The sequence below is a fragment of the Artemia sp. Qi Xiang Cuo genome, chromosome 15 (genome assembly GCF_049724085.1).
Source record: "Artemia sp. Qi Xiang Cuo chromosome 15, ASM4972408v1, whole genome shotgun sequence".
In the NCBI taxonomy this organism is placed as follows: domain Eukaryota; kingdom Metazoa; phylum Arthropoda; class Branchiopoda; order Anostraca; family Artemiidae; genus Artemia; species Artemia sp. Qi Xiang Cuo.
Window position 1 is genome coordinate 1,241,293 of NC_142808.1, and position 17,759 is coordinate 1,259,051.

Sequence of the window (17,759 nt, forward strand, 5' to 3'; positions counted from 1 at the left end):
AGAAGCTATGCCTTGTTGAAATGAATCTGTTTTCAGTCTGTGTTACTAGAGGGTATGAATCTGTTTTCAATCTGTGTTATTTGTCTTACGGTTGAAAACGATTGTCGTGTCAAAAAGTTAAGAAGCTTAAAAACTTAAGGGTGTGTAACGGTGATACTTTCTCATGCACCGTCAAATCACTATTTCGCGACAAAAAAAAAATGCTAAAAAGAGCATATAGCAGATGGGAATAAGTTTTTCTATTTTTATATCTTATAAACACTTTGCGAGGTAGGGATTGCTTCTGCCATTCGGTCTACTAAAAAATGAAAGTAGCTTTTGAAATTTAAAGAAATTAGCCCAATTGGGTAAAAAATCCGCTAAAGATTAGCTCATGCATGACTATGGTGATTAATGTAGAGATTATGACATTCAACTGAAAGAGTGCCCCAGTGAAATAAAATTGAAACACATTAACTCTGTTAGTATGTAGGATATACACATTAGTATGTAGGTAAAATGCACTGGGTCTCAAAATGAAATTTTCTAATATTCTTTCTTTTCAGGGAGGGGAGGGGTCTGCCCCCCCCCCTCCTGGACCGCCTTAGTTGTTGCTATGTAACTTCTCTTCTCTGCTCTAACTTAGGAAACTTGTATATTAAAATGTTTTTAGGTAATTCTTTCTTGATCCCAAATGTAACCTAATCTTAAACTCAGTTAGTTTGCAGTGAATATCCTCCACCACCACCCCCCCCCCTACGCAGGGAGAGATTGGGGAGAGGTCTAAAATAGGTGGACTGCATGAAAAAAAAAGAATAAGAAACAATAGGGAACATCCTTTGAAAAAGTCACTCTGTTTTCTTACGCTTAGCAAAACATCTCCTACGTTTTTTAATTTACATTTGTATATTCTTTTCATGTACCAAAGTATAGCGTTGCCAGATTTTTTTTTTTTTTTTTTCTTACCAACAAGTATGTGTGCATTGTCCGGCTATTAGAGATAAAGTACCGTCGGGTTGAAATACTGCCCCGGTTTTATTGTTTGCTTTCCCTTCTTCCTTTGAAGGAATTATATTATCCTCACTAGTGTAATTGTCTTCAAAGCATTAACTATTGTGAGTTGTCTATGTTTTTGTTTTGGGAAGAAAACTTTGGTTTTGTCCTATTTTTTGCCTTATGCCGTAAATTTCAGTTCATTGCGAGCAAATTGCTGAGGTCTAACCTCTGTGGCTTTGACTGTACGAATGGACATGTGGCTGGACTGTTGATTACAATTTTCACTTAAAACTCTTTCGACACGCCGTGACGAATTATGTGTTGAATTTGGTGTCCGTATTTTGGAAAATCCGCGGCTTCGTCAAATCCTCCCCTTTGAGCATCTGCCTTCGCGCCAAAGGCTCCCGCGACATGTAGCCCAACCGGTTCCAAAAATTCGGCCGGTACCAGCACGGCATATGTGGTACGCAAGTAGCTTTGTTCCCTCGTTCGTCAAGTTTTTTTTAATTCTGCACCCACTCATCAATGATTTTATATATTTATTTTCTTTAGTTTATTATTCTTTTATTATTTTTATTCGTTTGACTCTGTTTAGTTTGAATTTGTTACATTTAAAATCAATGTATAATTTTGCATGACGATGGCTGTGGCTTTGATTTTCATATTTTTTGTATGTTTAGTACCTTATTATGTCAAGAACTGCCGCTGATCGCATGACCGTTTTATGGCGTTTAAAAAAAAATCGTTATTTTTTATTTTATTTTGAATATGACTTACATGTTGGAAAGGTGCATATAAATCTCGCCAAAAAGGAAGATTTAGCTAGTCATTGAGCCAGAACTTATAATTGAGAGCTTAAAGGAAGTTGCTAAATCCTTTTCAGAGAAGACTGTTTAATGCTGTTTCACCAAATTTTTGTTTCTTGGAGCCATTTTTCTGCCTTCGTCCGGGAAGCTCTATTCAAGCTTGCAAGCGAGTTGGCAAAAATTTCAAATTGAGGTTAGAATAAAATCTAGATATATGGCAGTTCCCTGGCCCGATCGCCTAAATAATTTCTTAAACTAATAAATGAAAAAAGGAGCATTAACCTACGGGTACGAATGAATTGCCATCTATTTTATAAGTCATTTTTGTTTGTGATTTCGGTTGAGTTTTTTATTTTAATTTCTGTGTTTAGGATAGAGGCAGAAGGTTGGTATCACTTATTGGTGATTACAAATTGGGTATAATTTCTCCTAAAAGATGGCCTATGGCAATGTAAAAATCAACTTTTGAGCCAAGAGAGATATAATTTCATTTTAACCTTAACCGGTACTCCTTTAGGAGCTGATGAAAGTATTCGCATTGCATTGCATTGTATCGGATTAACAACGCTTTTTTACTACTAAGGTCCTTGTGTCATCCCTGCAGTTATGTTGCTGCACACAGTGGGTTCGATCTCTGTGTCCCGTATTACCAAGCGCTGATCAAACCCACTGCGGCACCGCAGCACTAAACGTATTCGCTATAAAAGTGCAAAATTTTCTCATAAGATGTGCCATTTCGCCCCTTGAGGTCTCTTAACTTCATTGTTGGGGTACTCATTAGGAAAAAAATCGGATAAAAAAACTGCAAAAATGAGCTTGATTTGGAGCGAAGGCAAACTGAAAAGCACTGAATGGGTCTCCCTTTCTTAGCAGAAAGGTAGGAATGCTGCATCCTGTTAACACTGTAGGATAACACAAATCCCGTCAATCTGTATTTGCAGAGGCATTAAATTGTTGCTGGTGCTGTTTGACTGGCCTAATTTGTCCCCTACGCATGCAGATTGAAAATTCTTAATTGTTTGCGGCATGGGCGCCCATACGGGGTGGGGGGACTGGGGGGCGCCCGCCCCCCTGGCTGAATGATGCTGCCTTATTTTTATATTTATGTTCTTAGATTTCTATTATATAGCATTAAAAGTGCCAATTAGGCGAGGTTTGCCCCCCCCCCTGACGAGGTTTGAACACACCCCCCCCCCACCCGGAAATTTGGCTTATGGGCGCCCATGGTTAGCGGTCTAGATAAGTTGTAATAAGCCTGTCTTTTTGGGATGCTGGAGTTTGGAAAGGCAGGTGAATGCTGTAAGGGCCATGGACCCGCTTTGTAACTAAGTTAAATTTAAAATCTTTGCATGATTCTGCTTCTAATAAGCCGCAACATGCCTGCCCATCTACCACCCCCTACCAACTTTATAGTAAGAAGCCAATTTCAGTGTCCGGTTCCGATTTATGACGTTTCAGTTCTGGTTCCGGAGCCTTTGGCAGGAAGCTGAGCAAGGTTGTTGGCAACTGCGTTGCCGTATACTTGAAATTTTCAGGTTCAGGTTCATTTTTTACAAAAAAAAAATGTAATAATTGATAAATAATTAAAAGCATCTGATAGAGGCAAGCTATTTATGCACTGATAAAAATGAGAAAAATTCAGTAAATAAAATAAACAAATAAACGAATCTTCAATTAAAATAAAAGACTTGGCAAACAAAATAAATTAGAATTAAGTTTACCTTACCGCATCATAGCAACAGGATAAAAAGAGTAACAAGACCCAAACAAGTTCATTCAAAATAAAGAAGAAACTAATGATAAAAAAGGAATCAATAATTATCAAATAGGTATAATTTTGTTTTTTAAATATAAATCGAAACATCAAAATCAAAGGTCAATTCATAATGGTTCCATGCCACAACCTCACTATTTCGTTGAGCAAAATGGGACATAAACTATCACCGATTGGTGTAGTTTCTGCGTGTTACGAGAGAGGTGAGAAGATGGCGCAGCAATTGGGAACAAATACTTGGTTGGACAGGTACAAAACAAAGATTTGCAGTCAGCATTATGGAAAACACCGACCCCCTTTACTTGAAGCTCGTTTCAATCTTGACCGCATCAGTGCCCTGTAATTATCAAATAGGTATAATTTTGTTTTTTAAATATAAATTGAAACATCAAAATCAAAGGTCAATTCATAATGGTTCCATGCCACAACCTCACTATTTCGTTGAGCAAAATGGGACATAAACTATCACCGATTGGTGTAGTTTCTGCGTGTTACGAAAGAGGTGAGAAGATGGCGCAGCAATTGGGAACAAATACTAGGTTGGACAGGTACAAAACAAAGATTCGCAGTCAGCATTATGGAAAATACCTACCCCCTTTACTTGAAGCTCGTTTCAATCTTGACCGCATCAGTGCCCTGTACCCCTCTCTCTCTCTCTCTCTCTCTCTCTCTCTCTCTCTCTCTCTCTCTCTCTCTCTCTCTCTCTCTCTCTCTCTCTCTCTCTCTCTCTCTCTCTCTCCCTCTCTTTCTCTCTCCCTCTCTTTCTCAGCTTTTTTTTCTTTGGAGAAAGGAACTTGGTTTAAGTGTGTTTTGGGACTGTCTTTAAAAATAACAAAATTAGAAACTTTTCTCATGCTGATTAAGGTCTGCGTTAAGCAGGTGCTGATTTCCTGATTCAATACCTTCGACCGGGAGTGCAATACGTTGTTGGGGGCAAATCATTCGACGCTTCCCGTGTTTTTCCCCCACATTTCTCCAGGCACCCATTTAAAGCTAGGTCGACTCTGGCTGAGCTTATAGATTCACACCATTGACAGATGACACGAGGAATCGAGCCCCAGACCTCAGGATGTCAAGTCTGGAGTGCTAACCACTCAGCTAGAACGGCTCAGACAACGTGTCATCTTTTTTCTAAAAGAAAACTATTTTTAGGATATACCATTTTTAAATTATTGTGGGATGGAAAACTACAGGATTTTATCGATGATGAAGAAACGAAATGCAAGCATTGCTCTTGCAAGATTATAAAACTGCTATTAAGATTGCAAGAATATAATCTACAAATGCTATTAAGATTATAAAACATTTTTGTTTAACTCAACGCTTTGAGAATCAAGAACACATTTAGGAATGTTAAGGGACCAATGTTTTGGTTTTGGCTTCTTTTTTTCATGAAAATAATTTAGGCTTACAACAAAAAAGGGGACTCTAACCTTTTCCAGTTTAAGACAGAAAGTATGGACCCTCAGGCTAGACTGATAAATAGAATATTGTGCTTGGAAATTTTTTGGGTGATTATCTTTGAGGTCAAAACAACTGGCTTTCTTGTGTCTAGGCTACATGCAAGAACCCACTGTTGACAGCTGAAACAGAATTTTGCAAGATTATAAATTGCTCTTGCTGCTGCAGTACTTTCTGTTCCCCAATCATTGAAACCTAGCATTGTTTTTGTATTGTTAAAGTAAAAAAATGCATTTTTTATTGCTACCCGAAGAGATTTACATTTTATCAGATTAAAAATGCAGGCATGGGCGTCATGGATGTATTTTGTATTTATTCTAAGCTGTTTTTGAAACTCTAACCTGTTTTTGAGCCAATGAAAGTTAAAGTTTTTTCTGTTTCAGGTATCCGCCTTGGTGACTTGGCTTCAGCAAGATACAGAGAGTGACGAAGAAGAAGAATAACTCCGTAATATTTTGATTTAAATCAACATTGACGCAAATTAAATTTTTGTTTCCTTTTAATTTTGAATTATTTATTTCTAAAAAAGAACTAAAATAAATGGTTCTTTAGTAAATAACTTTCATATGCTCGAAAATGTAATTTGTCAAGTTTTCTTAGAAGAGCGATCGTGAAAACCTGTCTGAGGGGAGAAGCCAAGGGAAAATCACAAGGTTCAGATTAGCTACCTGTGTAGTGTAGGGTGCTGAAGCCCCGCTAATTGAGCCAGGATGCATAGTCAGAAGTGATTTAGTTACATCCTGCTTCTACTAGACAGTATCTGTAGCCTAATTGACTGAATAATACACAGAAAAAAAAAAAATTGTGTTCACTAGGGGTTGCTAATCTGCGCAATTACCATCAGTTTTTTCGAAAAACATGAATAACCAAATGGAACTGGCGGCTCTGTAAAGTCAGAAAATACTGAAGATTAATTCTTGATTAGAATCTTTACGTGGTTAGAGGTTTTAACAGTGAAATTAACAGACTGTTTATTTCTTATTTATATTTTTATGTCCATGCAGCAAAGTGTAATTTATGTTCCATATTAGCTACACTAAATATTAAATATCCTTCCACTGGATCCTTTCCCTTCTTTCTATTTTGTTTTTTTAATGATAAAATATGTTCAATGTCTTTTGTCTGATTATTTTTATTTGCATAATCTATTTTTTTCAGAATGATAATCAGATTTTACATGCTTATTTGACCCATGACAGTTGTGTAGTTTGTTAGCCTTTAATGAAATCTGAAATTTCCCGTTTTTTTTTCCACGGTATAAGCAATACATATAATTGGAATAAATTTCGTAGTTTTGTAGATTTGAATAAATCCATCGTTAATAATAAAATTTGATTAAAGAATCGTTTTGTTAGTAATTATCAATTTAATTTAAATTATGGGGTGGAGACTCATCATTTTATTTGATTTCTTTTTTATTTGGTTATTTTAAATTTAATGGGCGTTCTGTTTTTGTTACCATGCGGAAAGATGAAGAGCCATCTTTTTATTACGGTATTTAGAGATGGTGTTATTTATTGTTGAGTGTATAACCACACACAAGTTATCCTCACTGTGGGTTATTAATTTGATAGTTTTGTGAAAACATTTTTTATTGAGTAATAAAGAATTTGAACCACCACCGAGAAATCTCCTGTGTCCCAGGATAATCTGTTCAAGTATGATATATAGGCCAGTATTATAAAGTAGCCAAATCTGAATAATTACTTCTATTTTCCAGACGAATTAAAATAATTCGTCTGGAAAGTAGCTAGTATATGGCCATTTATAACCTGGCTATAGCAGATTTGGCTATTGTTTGCACATTTGTCCTCTGACGAGTGTTTTGTGTAAAATTGGAAAACTTGGCTTCTTCCAGATGATGGTGGATATGAACTGACGTTTAACCTTTGTTCTCTGCTATCAAACTTTTCTGTTACAATTGATGCTATTGAAGAAGAATTCTTTCATACTAAAAAAATCTGCTATGTTTTTCCTTTTTTTTCGTAAAACCGATTAAGGCAGTATTTGTCAGGCAACTTTTCGAATGCGTGACGGACACAGAAGTCCCAAAGGTTCGTGAGTTGTCAAAGTTAGAAACTTTAAAAAAAAAAATAAAGTTTTTGCTGAAAAGATATTTGAAAGTTTTCCATATTTCAGGTATCTTTGTATTAATCTTTTTTTGTGAGAAAGAACGAAGCAATATAAATAAAAACAGTTTGATAAATATTTTTCGTTAAATATTTTTCTCAACTTGGTTTGGTGTTATTTTATAAAGGATTTACTACGTCTAAAAGCTTCTTATTCTATTAATGTTTCAAGAGTTGTTCTTAAAGAGGTGTAAAAGTCAAACTTTAGCGTAAAGAGCATGGTATTGAAGAGGGGGCAGCCCCTTTCATTTACAGAATAATTTCTGTTAGCTTTAAGTTTTAATGTTGCTCCTTACTTTTAGTTGAAAAAACTTGTTTGTATTTTTATTTCATCCAATACAAAATCCAGCAAGATATCCAACGTTGTTGTCCAAAAGCTAATGTGCAGCTTCTTCTACAAACGCATCGATTTGCATATTTGGAATTAGCGTTAAAGTGCATTTTAAGTGGCGTATATAAATAAATTGTAAATTTACCCACTTGCCTGTGTCCCTGCTTTCGTTAATGCTAATTAAATAAAAAAAAACAAGTTTTTTGTAGCTGAAAGTAAGGAGCAACATTGAAACTTAAAACGAACAGAAATTATTGCGTATATGAAAGAAACTGTTCCCTCCTCAACACCTCGCTCTTTGCGCTAAAGTTTTTATTGTTTTAAAAAGTAGAGTTGTGACAAAGAGTCAAACTTTTTCCTAAAGAGCGAGGCGTTGAGTAGGGGACAGCCCCTTTCATATACGGAATAATTTCTGTTCGTTATAAGTTTTAATGTCCCTTTCTACTTTCAGTAAAAAAAAACTTGTTTTTTATTTAATTATTCAACGTTTTTCAACTAATACAGGTTCAATTTGGCTCAGAGTACATGAAATATCAAAAAGAAATTTGCATATTAATTTTGGCAGACTTATTCCGTATATGAAGAGTTGCCCCCTCCTTAATAAAAAGCTTCTTATTCTAATTAAACGTCCCATGTTTTTCAGTAGTCGCTCTTAAAAAATTGGGGCGAACAGTCAAACTTTAGCGTAAAGAGCAAGGTATTGAGGAGGAGCAACCCTTCATATATGGAGTAATTTCTGTTCGTTTTTCAAATAAAGCCGGTAAATCTGGTTCATTCTCTATGAAATATACCCCTCCCCCTCACGGAACACTCCTCCGTGGAAATTTCATCCAACATAAAGTGCACCCCCTCCCCTGTCAGATTGCCTCCAGACAGTTCCATCCTCGCTGAGAATCCCCACTTACTGTAAAATTGATTGCGGACGATTCAGCCTGAAAAAGTTTCCTTAGCATTCTTTCATTTGAATAAGACTTTAATCTCTAATTGGTTGCTCGATCACTCCAGAAACGCCCCCTTCTGCGACCGCGGAAGTTATTTCCCGGAATTCTAAACGCGCGGAAAATAGTCCTCGGATAACGTCCTCGGAACATCTCCACATGAAAATTTGGCAAAGAGAGTGTTAGACAGTTAAAAAGAATTTCGTATAGTAATTCTGTCAAATCCCCTGGAGTGCAACATTTCCCCTGGAAAAGTCACTCCCTAGAAATTTCCCTCCCATGGAAATCCACCCCAAGCACTCACTTCCCTCCAAAAAAATGTCTGTATACTTCCCAATAACAATTACTATAAGTAAACGATGGGGAAATTTCATAACTTACAGGCCTCTCCCCACGTGCTGTGGGAGGGGGTTCATTTTAAATCTAAAGACATAGTTATTTGGTCGTTTAACTATACTGAACAAAATGTCTATCTCAAATATTTTGATCAGAAAACTTTGGGGGAAAATGGGAGTGGGAGGGAGCCCAGTTGCCCTCCAATCTTTTTGGTCACTTATAAAGGACACTACAATTTTTAATTTCCGTTCGAATGCACCCACTCCCGATCTTCTAGGTACATTATTTCGATATGATCACCCCTGGGAAAAAAAACACGCATCCGTGATCTGTCTTCTGGCAAAAAAGGAAAATTCAACATTTTTGCAGATAGGAGCTTGAAACTTCTACAGTAGGGTTATCTGGTACATTGAATATGATGGCGTAATTTTCATTAAGATTCCTTGAATTTTAGAGGCCCCCCCTATTTTAAAAATCAGGCAAATATTCCCAGGCTCGTAACTTTTGACGGGTAACACTAAACTTGATGAGTATTATATATTTGAAATCAGTATAATAAGCTGGTTCTTTTGATGTACTGATTGATATTAAAATTTTGGCTTTAGAGTTTCGGCTGCTATTGAGCTGAGTTGCTCCTTACTTACAGTTCGCTGCCACGAACTTTTTGATTTTGGTATTATTTGGCATTATGTGCCAGCTATTATTGAGAAACAGTTACAAAATATTTGCAACCAACAAAATTGCCGAGCTTTTGTCTATATGCTAGGGCTATATAACCTACAGACATAAAAGGGAGGGGAGTGGGGTTAGAAAATAGATAGACTGTAAGCTACTCGGATAATCAAGTTAACACAAGGTAGGGGGGGGGAGTTAGAAAATAGATAGACTGTAAGCTACTCGGATAATCAAGTTAACGCAAGTTTTCCGTATTTAGTAAAGTAAAGACTTTGTTTTTTTTGTACTTAGTTCAGAATAGGGCATCAAGAAGTCTGTGAATAAATGAGGAATAGAAAACTGTTATTTCCTTTGCCAAGTTACTATATTTGATTCTTTCTTTCAAAGATTCTTTCTCCCTTCTTAAATCTAGAATTTTTATTAAATACGTCAGTTACGATTTTGGGAACGATACATTTTAGGATTTTCAAATATTTTCCTGTAGTGTCTTAATAGAAAAATAAACTATAAGTCACAAGCTTATCAAATAATTTCTCCTAAAATCCAGCACAAAACCCTTCACTTTCATTGGATTTTTGGTTAGCTAAATTCGGTAGATTATCCAACCAATTATCGTAATCCGAACGAAAAAATTGAACGAAACTCCAACAACTTATCCAGGATAAAAAAAGAACATGGAGTATTCAGACAGTGTCCGAAAAAATGCTCATAGAGTGTATGTATTTTCCCCCGTCAATTTTTATTTCACGCCGCCCATGGCTTGGTGAAATAAATTTTGCTTGAAGGAGAGGGGGTAAAAGGTAAATTTTTAATATTTTGTCCACTAGATATGATTGCGGCATAATTTACAGCACCCAGAAAAAGAAACAGAAAAGTCATGTCGGCTGGATTATGGATGCCCAAGAACATGCGCCAAGAACGATCTCAGCGTAAATACGCTTAAAATTTGTGTTTCTTTTCCGTGGCTCTCTTTTGTCGAAAAGTTACTACTCGGGATCTGGGCTATAGGAAGGTGTGATTTGGTCTTGGAGTCATAATTCATTCTTTGGTCTTTAACTAAATTCCTTCTGTACTAAGTTGCGTCTGACACGGCAACAACGATCTTTTTTTTTCTCTATACTACTTTCGTTAAAGTAAAATTCGTGTGTTTTCGTGTTCATGTGTGAGTGTCTGTCTGTTTTATTTCTTCTTGATGTTGGAACAATGTATTTTTTTTTTAAGACCAGGGCACTTCGTATCGAAAGAGTTGTCGTAGAGACTTCAAAAAGGGCTCATTTGATTGGAAAGGGCTAGTGCCCTTTTTAATAGTCAAAAGGGATTGGAGGGCAACTAACACCCCTTCCACGCCCATCATTTCCCCAAACACATTCAATCAACATTTTGAGATAGCCATTTTGTTCATTGTAGTTGATTTCCATATAGAAATTATGTTTTTGAAGAGGACACTCCCTCACAGCCTCCGGGGCAAGGGTTGTAAGTTATGCCCCGAGGGCATATAAGGTTTTTATAGAAAGCTTTGTTGTAGAAACTTCAAAAAGGGCTCATTCGATTGGAAATTCAAAGGGCTAGTGCCCTTTTTATTAATCGAAAGTGATTGGAGAGCAACTAACACGCCCACCTTTTCCCCAAACACTCAAATTTTGAGATAGCCATTTTGTTCAACGTAGTGGAAAGCTCTGGAAATTAGGTCTTTGAGGATGACAACCACCCCAAACCCCTGAGGGCAAGGGTTGTAAGTTATGGCTTGGGGGTACGGTATATAATGTTTTTATAGAAAGTGTTGTCGTAGAAACTTCAAAAAAAGCTCATTTGATTGGAAATTGAAAGGGCTAGTGCCCTTTTTCTGCGTCTATATCCTTGTACACTGGGAAACTAATATTTCGATGAATTAAAGTTTTCCAAACCTTTGGTTGGTAGGGGTATTCACTTGATGACGCGACGATTTACCTAAATGCCGATAAACTATAGCCCAGGCCCTTACACACTTGTCACCATGATATCACTTTCAAAAGAATATGACGTCAATAATTTTTCGAAACTAAGTAAAAATTTAAGAAATTTTTCTTCAAGTAAAAAATAAACCCCAAAAAGCAAACCCGCTGGCTCCTCCCTTTTTCCCAGTTACAAAACTAGCTGGCAAACCTGCAGGTGACAGCAGAAAAAGAAAAGTCAGGTTGGCTGGATTATGGATGCCCAAGAACATGCACCAAGAATGATCTCAACGTAAGTACACTTTAAATTTGTGTATCTTTTCCGTGGCTCTCTTTTGTCAAAAAATTACTACTCAGGATCTGGGCTGTTGGAAGGTGTGGTTTGGTCTTGAAGTCATAATTTATTCTTTGGTTTTTAACTCAATTCTTTCTTTAATAAGTTGCGTCTGACACGGCAACCATGATACTCTTTTCTCTATACTACTTTCATTAAAGTTAAATTCGTGTATTTTTGTGTTCGTGTACGATTGTCTGTCTGTTTTATTTCTTCTTTTTTTCAATTTTTAAGCTGAAAAGAAACCATTTTAGTTCAATTAAAAAAAAAAAAAATCGTCAGCAAAAATGACAATGGTAGGGAAAATCTGACAATTTCTTTTTCTTTCTTTTTAAGTGACGGTGATTATGTGAATAATGTCAAACAGATCGTGGTAACGTGGTATCAAACTGTTTGTAAGGAGCAACACGGCTCAATTGGAACCAAAACTCTAAAAACAGAGTTTTGATAACAATTGACTTATCATAAGAATCAAATTTTTACGCTGATTGGAAATATATAAAGTTCAATAAGTTTAGTATTACGGGGTACTACCATTTCGGAAAACCATCACAAGCACGAAATGTCATAACATCGAGCCGTCATGACATCTACAAATTTTTATAAGTTTATATAATAGTAGCAAGTATATCGTCCCTGAGAGCGGTTTTGTCGTATCTGCGACTTTTTCGGGAAGTGGAGTTAGGACTGCCATCTAACGTGAAATATTTTGCTCTATCCGATTCCGTCGACCATTTTGTTGTAGCTCAGCTAGAAGTGCCCCAATTTTAGATTTCTCGTTTATCGTATCTCACATTTTGCCGTTTTGTTAAAAGCTGTTTTGTCGTACCTCATATGAGAAAATTACATGGGCATTTTTGTCGTAACTCCGTCAATGTATACTTTTGAAGAAGAGAAGATTTGGTTAAAGCTTCACAATGAGGCCCAAACGGACATTGTTTACATCCGCACAAGCTGCACAATATTTGCAGGAATCCAGGTACCTCATTTTTGTGGAATTGACTAATATTTTGTTCCAAGAGTATATCAAAATTTTATATACTCTTGGAACAAAATATTAAATAGGCTACAAATCAGGTAGCCTATTTAACAGGCTACCTGATTTGTTATGATTTTTGGTGCATATCAGTGGTCAGAATAAATCTTGGCTATGGTCATAGTTTGGTAGTGTTTCCTTGTAATGCAGCAGCCTGTCTGTTAAGCAATTTACAGCTCTGGATCTTCCTGTAGCTTCAGCTGCCAAGCTTGGACACACCCTTAAAGATCTAAGTGATCTGACCCACACACAACACAAAGGAGCTTGACAACCATCAAACTACAGAAAGGATCTTTGAGTGCTTCTCCTTTACTGTGTGTTGCTATACAATATTATGAAGATCCCCCCCTCCCCTAGACGGACTATAAACTCCCCTTTTAATACTGTTTTAGGGATTTTATGAGATAGAATCTGTAAGCTTTGAAAAAGATCAAAAGATGTGTTTAAAAAGTATCGAAAAATTTCTGTACACACCCTCCCTCTTTGTCGAGATTTCCCCCCTAGATTGGAAGGCTGGATCCGCCCAGGATCCACCCCTTTGTAGTATTATTTGAAAAAATTACGTTTTCTAAAGAGTTAAAGAGGCTGAGTCACAAGTTCGAACCTTAAAACTTACAGGGATTAGGAGGCTGCATCCGCCCAGGAGTCATAAGTTCGAACCTTGTACCATCAGATACTCTTGTTAAATTATTTTTAGTCTCTGCAATCTATTTTCGACGCAAGCAAATACAAAGTAAGATTTTCGTTTTTCGACAAAAAAAAACTTCTGGGAAAGAGCTGGAATTTTTGGAAGCTTGCAGTCGGTCTTGTCAGGTTAAGAGGACTATTTTGATCTAATTTAATAATGAAATACAATGCTTTAGGAATTTCAAAAATTAACATAGGCTCTTATAGGAAAACGGTTTTTCGTAAATGTGAATTCGGGGGATAATTTTTTCGGTCTGAAAATATCAAAAGGCCCTAACAGGTCGAACTCCGCTTCTAATGAGTCCTCGTTCACCCGGATCCGTTGCCAACTGTGGCCTGTAGGCGTGTCAAATAAAAAAAATAACTTGATGAACATTAAGTGGCTATATTTGGTTTTTAGAAAACAGGGAAGGAGTGATCGGATTGAGCTGAAATTTTGAGGACAATCTCCCAGGTCCTAGGAAAGCTTATCCTCCAAATTTCAGCCCGATCGAACAACGTTAAAGGGGGGCTGTGGCGGGAGGGTCAAAACTTCAAGCCCACTTTCCCCAATGAAGATAAAGCTGGAGAGGGGTGAAATTTTGCATGTTTCTTAGTTTGAGCTTAGGCTGCAAAATGCGATCACCGCCGTCTCTCTGCGACCGCTAGGACCAGAATTCGCTTAACATTGTGGTGGGTCGCCTCTTTAAAGAGGCACAAGTGTGCCTCCTTGAACTTTTCTGACTGGTGTACTCAAGACTTAAGCTATAGTTTTTTGTTTGTTTTTTCTAGCGAGGAAGATCTGTCTTCTGATTCAGAAAAAGGCAGTGGTCCTCGCTATCGACCTGAACTAGATGCAAGCAGCCTTTCAGAAATAAATTTCCGAGAATCTGATCAGGAAGTAGCTGAGGCTCTTCAAGAAAATGTGGATTATGATCTCTTTTCAGAAGTTAATGTCAGTGTTCACTGTGGTTCTAGTTCAAGCGCCATAACAGGCTCAGTGGCAGCAGAAAATCAGGAGCACTTCGAGATTCCCAATAATGCTGAACCTGTACAAGAAATAACCGAGCCAAATCTAAATAGTCAAAGCAATACAGTGGATCATCCTAATTCACGTAAAAAGACCAGAAAACGAATTTCAGATAGGAAGAACTGGGTTAAGACAAAGATCAAGGCAGCAGTAAACTCTGGTACTGTATATATGAATCCTAACAACCAGAAAACACATGGGAAAGAGAAGAAAGTGAAGGATGTTGTTTGTAATAAGATTGGCATTATAGTTGCAGTCAGGCTATTGCCTCTGAAGAGAGACAAAAGATTTTTGGTGATTTCTGGTGACTAAGTAAGGATATGAAGAAAATGTTTTACTTGAAAACAACTAAGACCGTTCCAGCCAAGACTAAAACCAAGAAGAAAGCGGAGACGCGCAGGAGTTGCACACTGCGATATTATTTTGTCGTTAACACGAAAACAGTCCGGATTTGCAAGACATTTTATTTGGCTACTCTTGATATTTCAGAGAGAAGAGTTTACTACGTACATTCAAATTTTGCTACAACAGGAGTGCCAAATCCAAAGGCAGTACAGGTACCTCAAAACAAAACTAGTAACGAGGACATTGAACTAGTGGAAAAGCATATTGAATCTTTCCCGTGCGTTAAATCGCATTATACTCGAGCCAAGTCTACCAGAAAATTCTTGGAGGCAAATCTAAACATTCGCAAAATGTATGAACTGTATCACGAATACTGCAGAGAACTAGCAAGAAATGATGTTAGTGAGTTCAAGTATCGTGAGATCTTCAACACGCAGTTTAATTTGTCATTTCATATTCCGAAAACAGATCGATGTGATGTATGCGAGGAAAAACGTGTAAGTGAAGAATACCGAATTGAAATGGATCAGGAAGTAAAAGACAAGTATGAGGCTCATGTGAAAAGTAAAATTGAGACAAAGATTGAACGTGACGTGGACAGGTCATTCTATCTATTCCCCTACTTTTTTTTTATCTGGAGAATGTTTTTCCGCTGCCCCGGGGAAATGTTTCTTCATTTTTCTATAAAAGGAAGATAACTACATTCAACCTCACGGCAATTCTTTCATTCCAGAGAAGGACATGAGAGAAAATCAATGAGGTATACTGTTGCATTTGGTCCGAGTTTGAAGCTGGACGTGGAGCAAACGAAATAGCTAGTGGACTAGTGGCCATACTGGAAAAATTTCTTGATACTTACCCTGATATCTGCCAGTTAATTAATTGGTCGGACTCCTGCGTGTCCCAGAACCGAAACTCAATTATAAGCTTCGCCATCCAAGATGTTCTAAGAAAATTTCCGCGCTTAGAACAAGTGGTTATGAAGTATTGAGAACCAGGTCATTCGAGTATACAGGAGGTTGATGCTGTACATAGCACTATTGAGCAGGGGCTAAAGCATCTTGATTTGTTTTCCCCACTAGATCTGGTGAGGAAGTTACTGAAATTAAGAAGGATACATCCTTCTAATGTCCTGCAAATGACCCAGTCAAAGTTCTTTGACTTTCAAAAGCCATCAAAGCTGTACAAGTACTCGTTGGTACCGTATTCAAAGGTAAAACGACTTGAGTTCCGTCAGGATAACGCTAAGAGAGTTTGGTTCAAAACTTCCTTCTCTGGAGACTTGCAAATGGCTACTATATCACAAGAATGTACTTCGGTTAAAAAGTGTCTCAACACTTCGGTTGTCCGTGTTGTTGAACGTCTTGTTTTGCCCAAACTTTGTGGCAAAAACATTGATCTATCTGAGGCGAAAATCAAAGATGTCAAGTATCTCTTGAAGTTCATACCCAACCAAGACAAGGAGTATTTTGAAACCAAGCTTGAACAGTACTACAAGGCCAAGGGGGATGCTGAACGTTTGGAAGCCTCTCCGTCTACGCGAGATCCCTGTCCAGAGGAGATTCCACTGAAGCAAAACGGCGGCCGGCAAAGAAACTCAACAAAAAATAAAGTTTCTGACGTTTTTTGTAATTTTTATACTTTTTCAAACAGTATTGCTGCATCATGGTGAAAAGAATAGGCAGCCCACACCATTTTATCGTATCTAAGTTTACTCCCATTTCATTTAGGGCGGATTGTCGTATCTGTATTTCATTTCAAGTTTCGACAATGAAAACTTTACCTTCTCTATCTCATATTGGGGAGACCTTCCTTGTTATTTTTTCTCTTTTTTTGATGTATTTGAGAAGAAAATCGGTTATACCGTGTAAGTTCCAGCAAAGGTAAAATTTTCAAAGTCGTTTTTCTCGGAATTTTGAAAACCTTTGTTAAGAAAAAACCGCTCTCAGGGGACGATATAATAGTTTAGAAAGAAATTTCGACTATGTATTTGCACATAAGGAGGGGGAGGGGGTAAATCACTGTTCGTTTACGATTGTCTGTTTGTTTTATTTCTTCTTTTTATCAATTTTGAAGTTGAAAAGAAACCATTTTAGTTCAATTAAAAAAAAAAAAAAATTGTCAGCAAAGATGACAATGGTAGGTAAATCACAGCATATATTAAATACGTAACCTAACCTAGGTACCTTTCCCCCCCTAAATCCCAAAAAACTAAAGTTTTAAAATATTCAATGTTATCACGGTTCGAGGTTATGACGGATTTTTTGTCGATGTTATGACGGATTTTGTACTGCTTTTGACCTTCGTGCTCCTGACGGTTCGATGCTATGACGTCTTCCCTAATATTACCCATCGACACCTACAAGCCTGAGAAAATTTGACCTTTTTTTGGAAAAAAGGGGGGGGGTAATTCCTCGTAAACATAAAGCGATATTTTGAAAATCATACCACCAGATGCAGCATATTAGAGAGCCCTAATGCAGTGTTTTCAAGCTCCTATAAAAAAAAAAAAAAAAAAAAAAAAAAAAAAAAAAAAAAACCTCCTTAATCCCTTCCCCTGACCTAAAATTCAAAGTTGCTGTTTCAATGGTCAGAAAGATTAGGTGCCTTACAATCATTTTCAAGAATAAGTCAAATTTTCTAAGGCTCATAGCTTTTTATGGGTAAAACTAAACTTGATGAAACTTATATATTGAAAATCAGAATAAAAATCTAATTCTGCTGATGTATCTTTTGATGTTGGGTTTGAAACTTGTTAACACACACACACACACACAACTATTTTTTCAAAGCTTATTATTCAAAATTCTTATTATTATAAAAAAGCTTATTATTTTTTCAAAATTCACAGTATTTCTCGTGCCTAACCGTCTCGCATTTTTGACAGCTCTTCCGAGGATATTCAAGCCACTCCTCCACTCCCCCATAACGTGGGGGAGGATGATATTTCCACTCCCCCGTAATGAAACATACTAACGGGGTGGGGTAGTGC

The 17,759-nt window shown here is 37.0% G+C and overlaps 1 protein-coding gene across 2 annotated transcripts in view; it reads left to right on the forward strand.

Annotated features, from left to right (window-relative positions):
• The window catches only part of eIF2Bepsilon (eukaryotic translation initiation factor 2B subunit epsilon), a 39,986-nt gene extending 34,411 nt beyond the window's left edge, over window positions 1-5,575 (forward strand). For both annotated transcript variants that reach the window (XM_089101543.1, XM_089101544.1), the window contains exon 9: window positions 5,400-5,575. In XM_089101543.1, the coding sequence (XP_088957669.1) occupies window positions 5,400-5,459 (60 nt within the window). In that variant the 3' untranslated portion in view covers window positions 5,460-5,575. The remainder of the gene's footprint in view (window positions 1-5,399) is intronic.
• The last annotated feature ends 12,184 nt before the right edge of the window (window positions 5,576-17,759 follow it).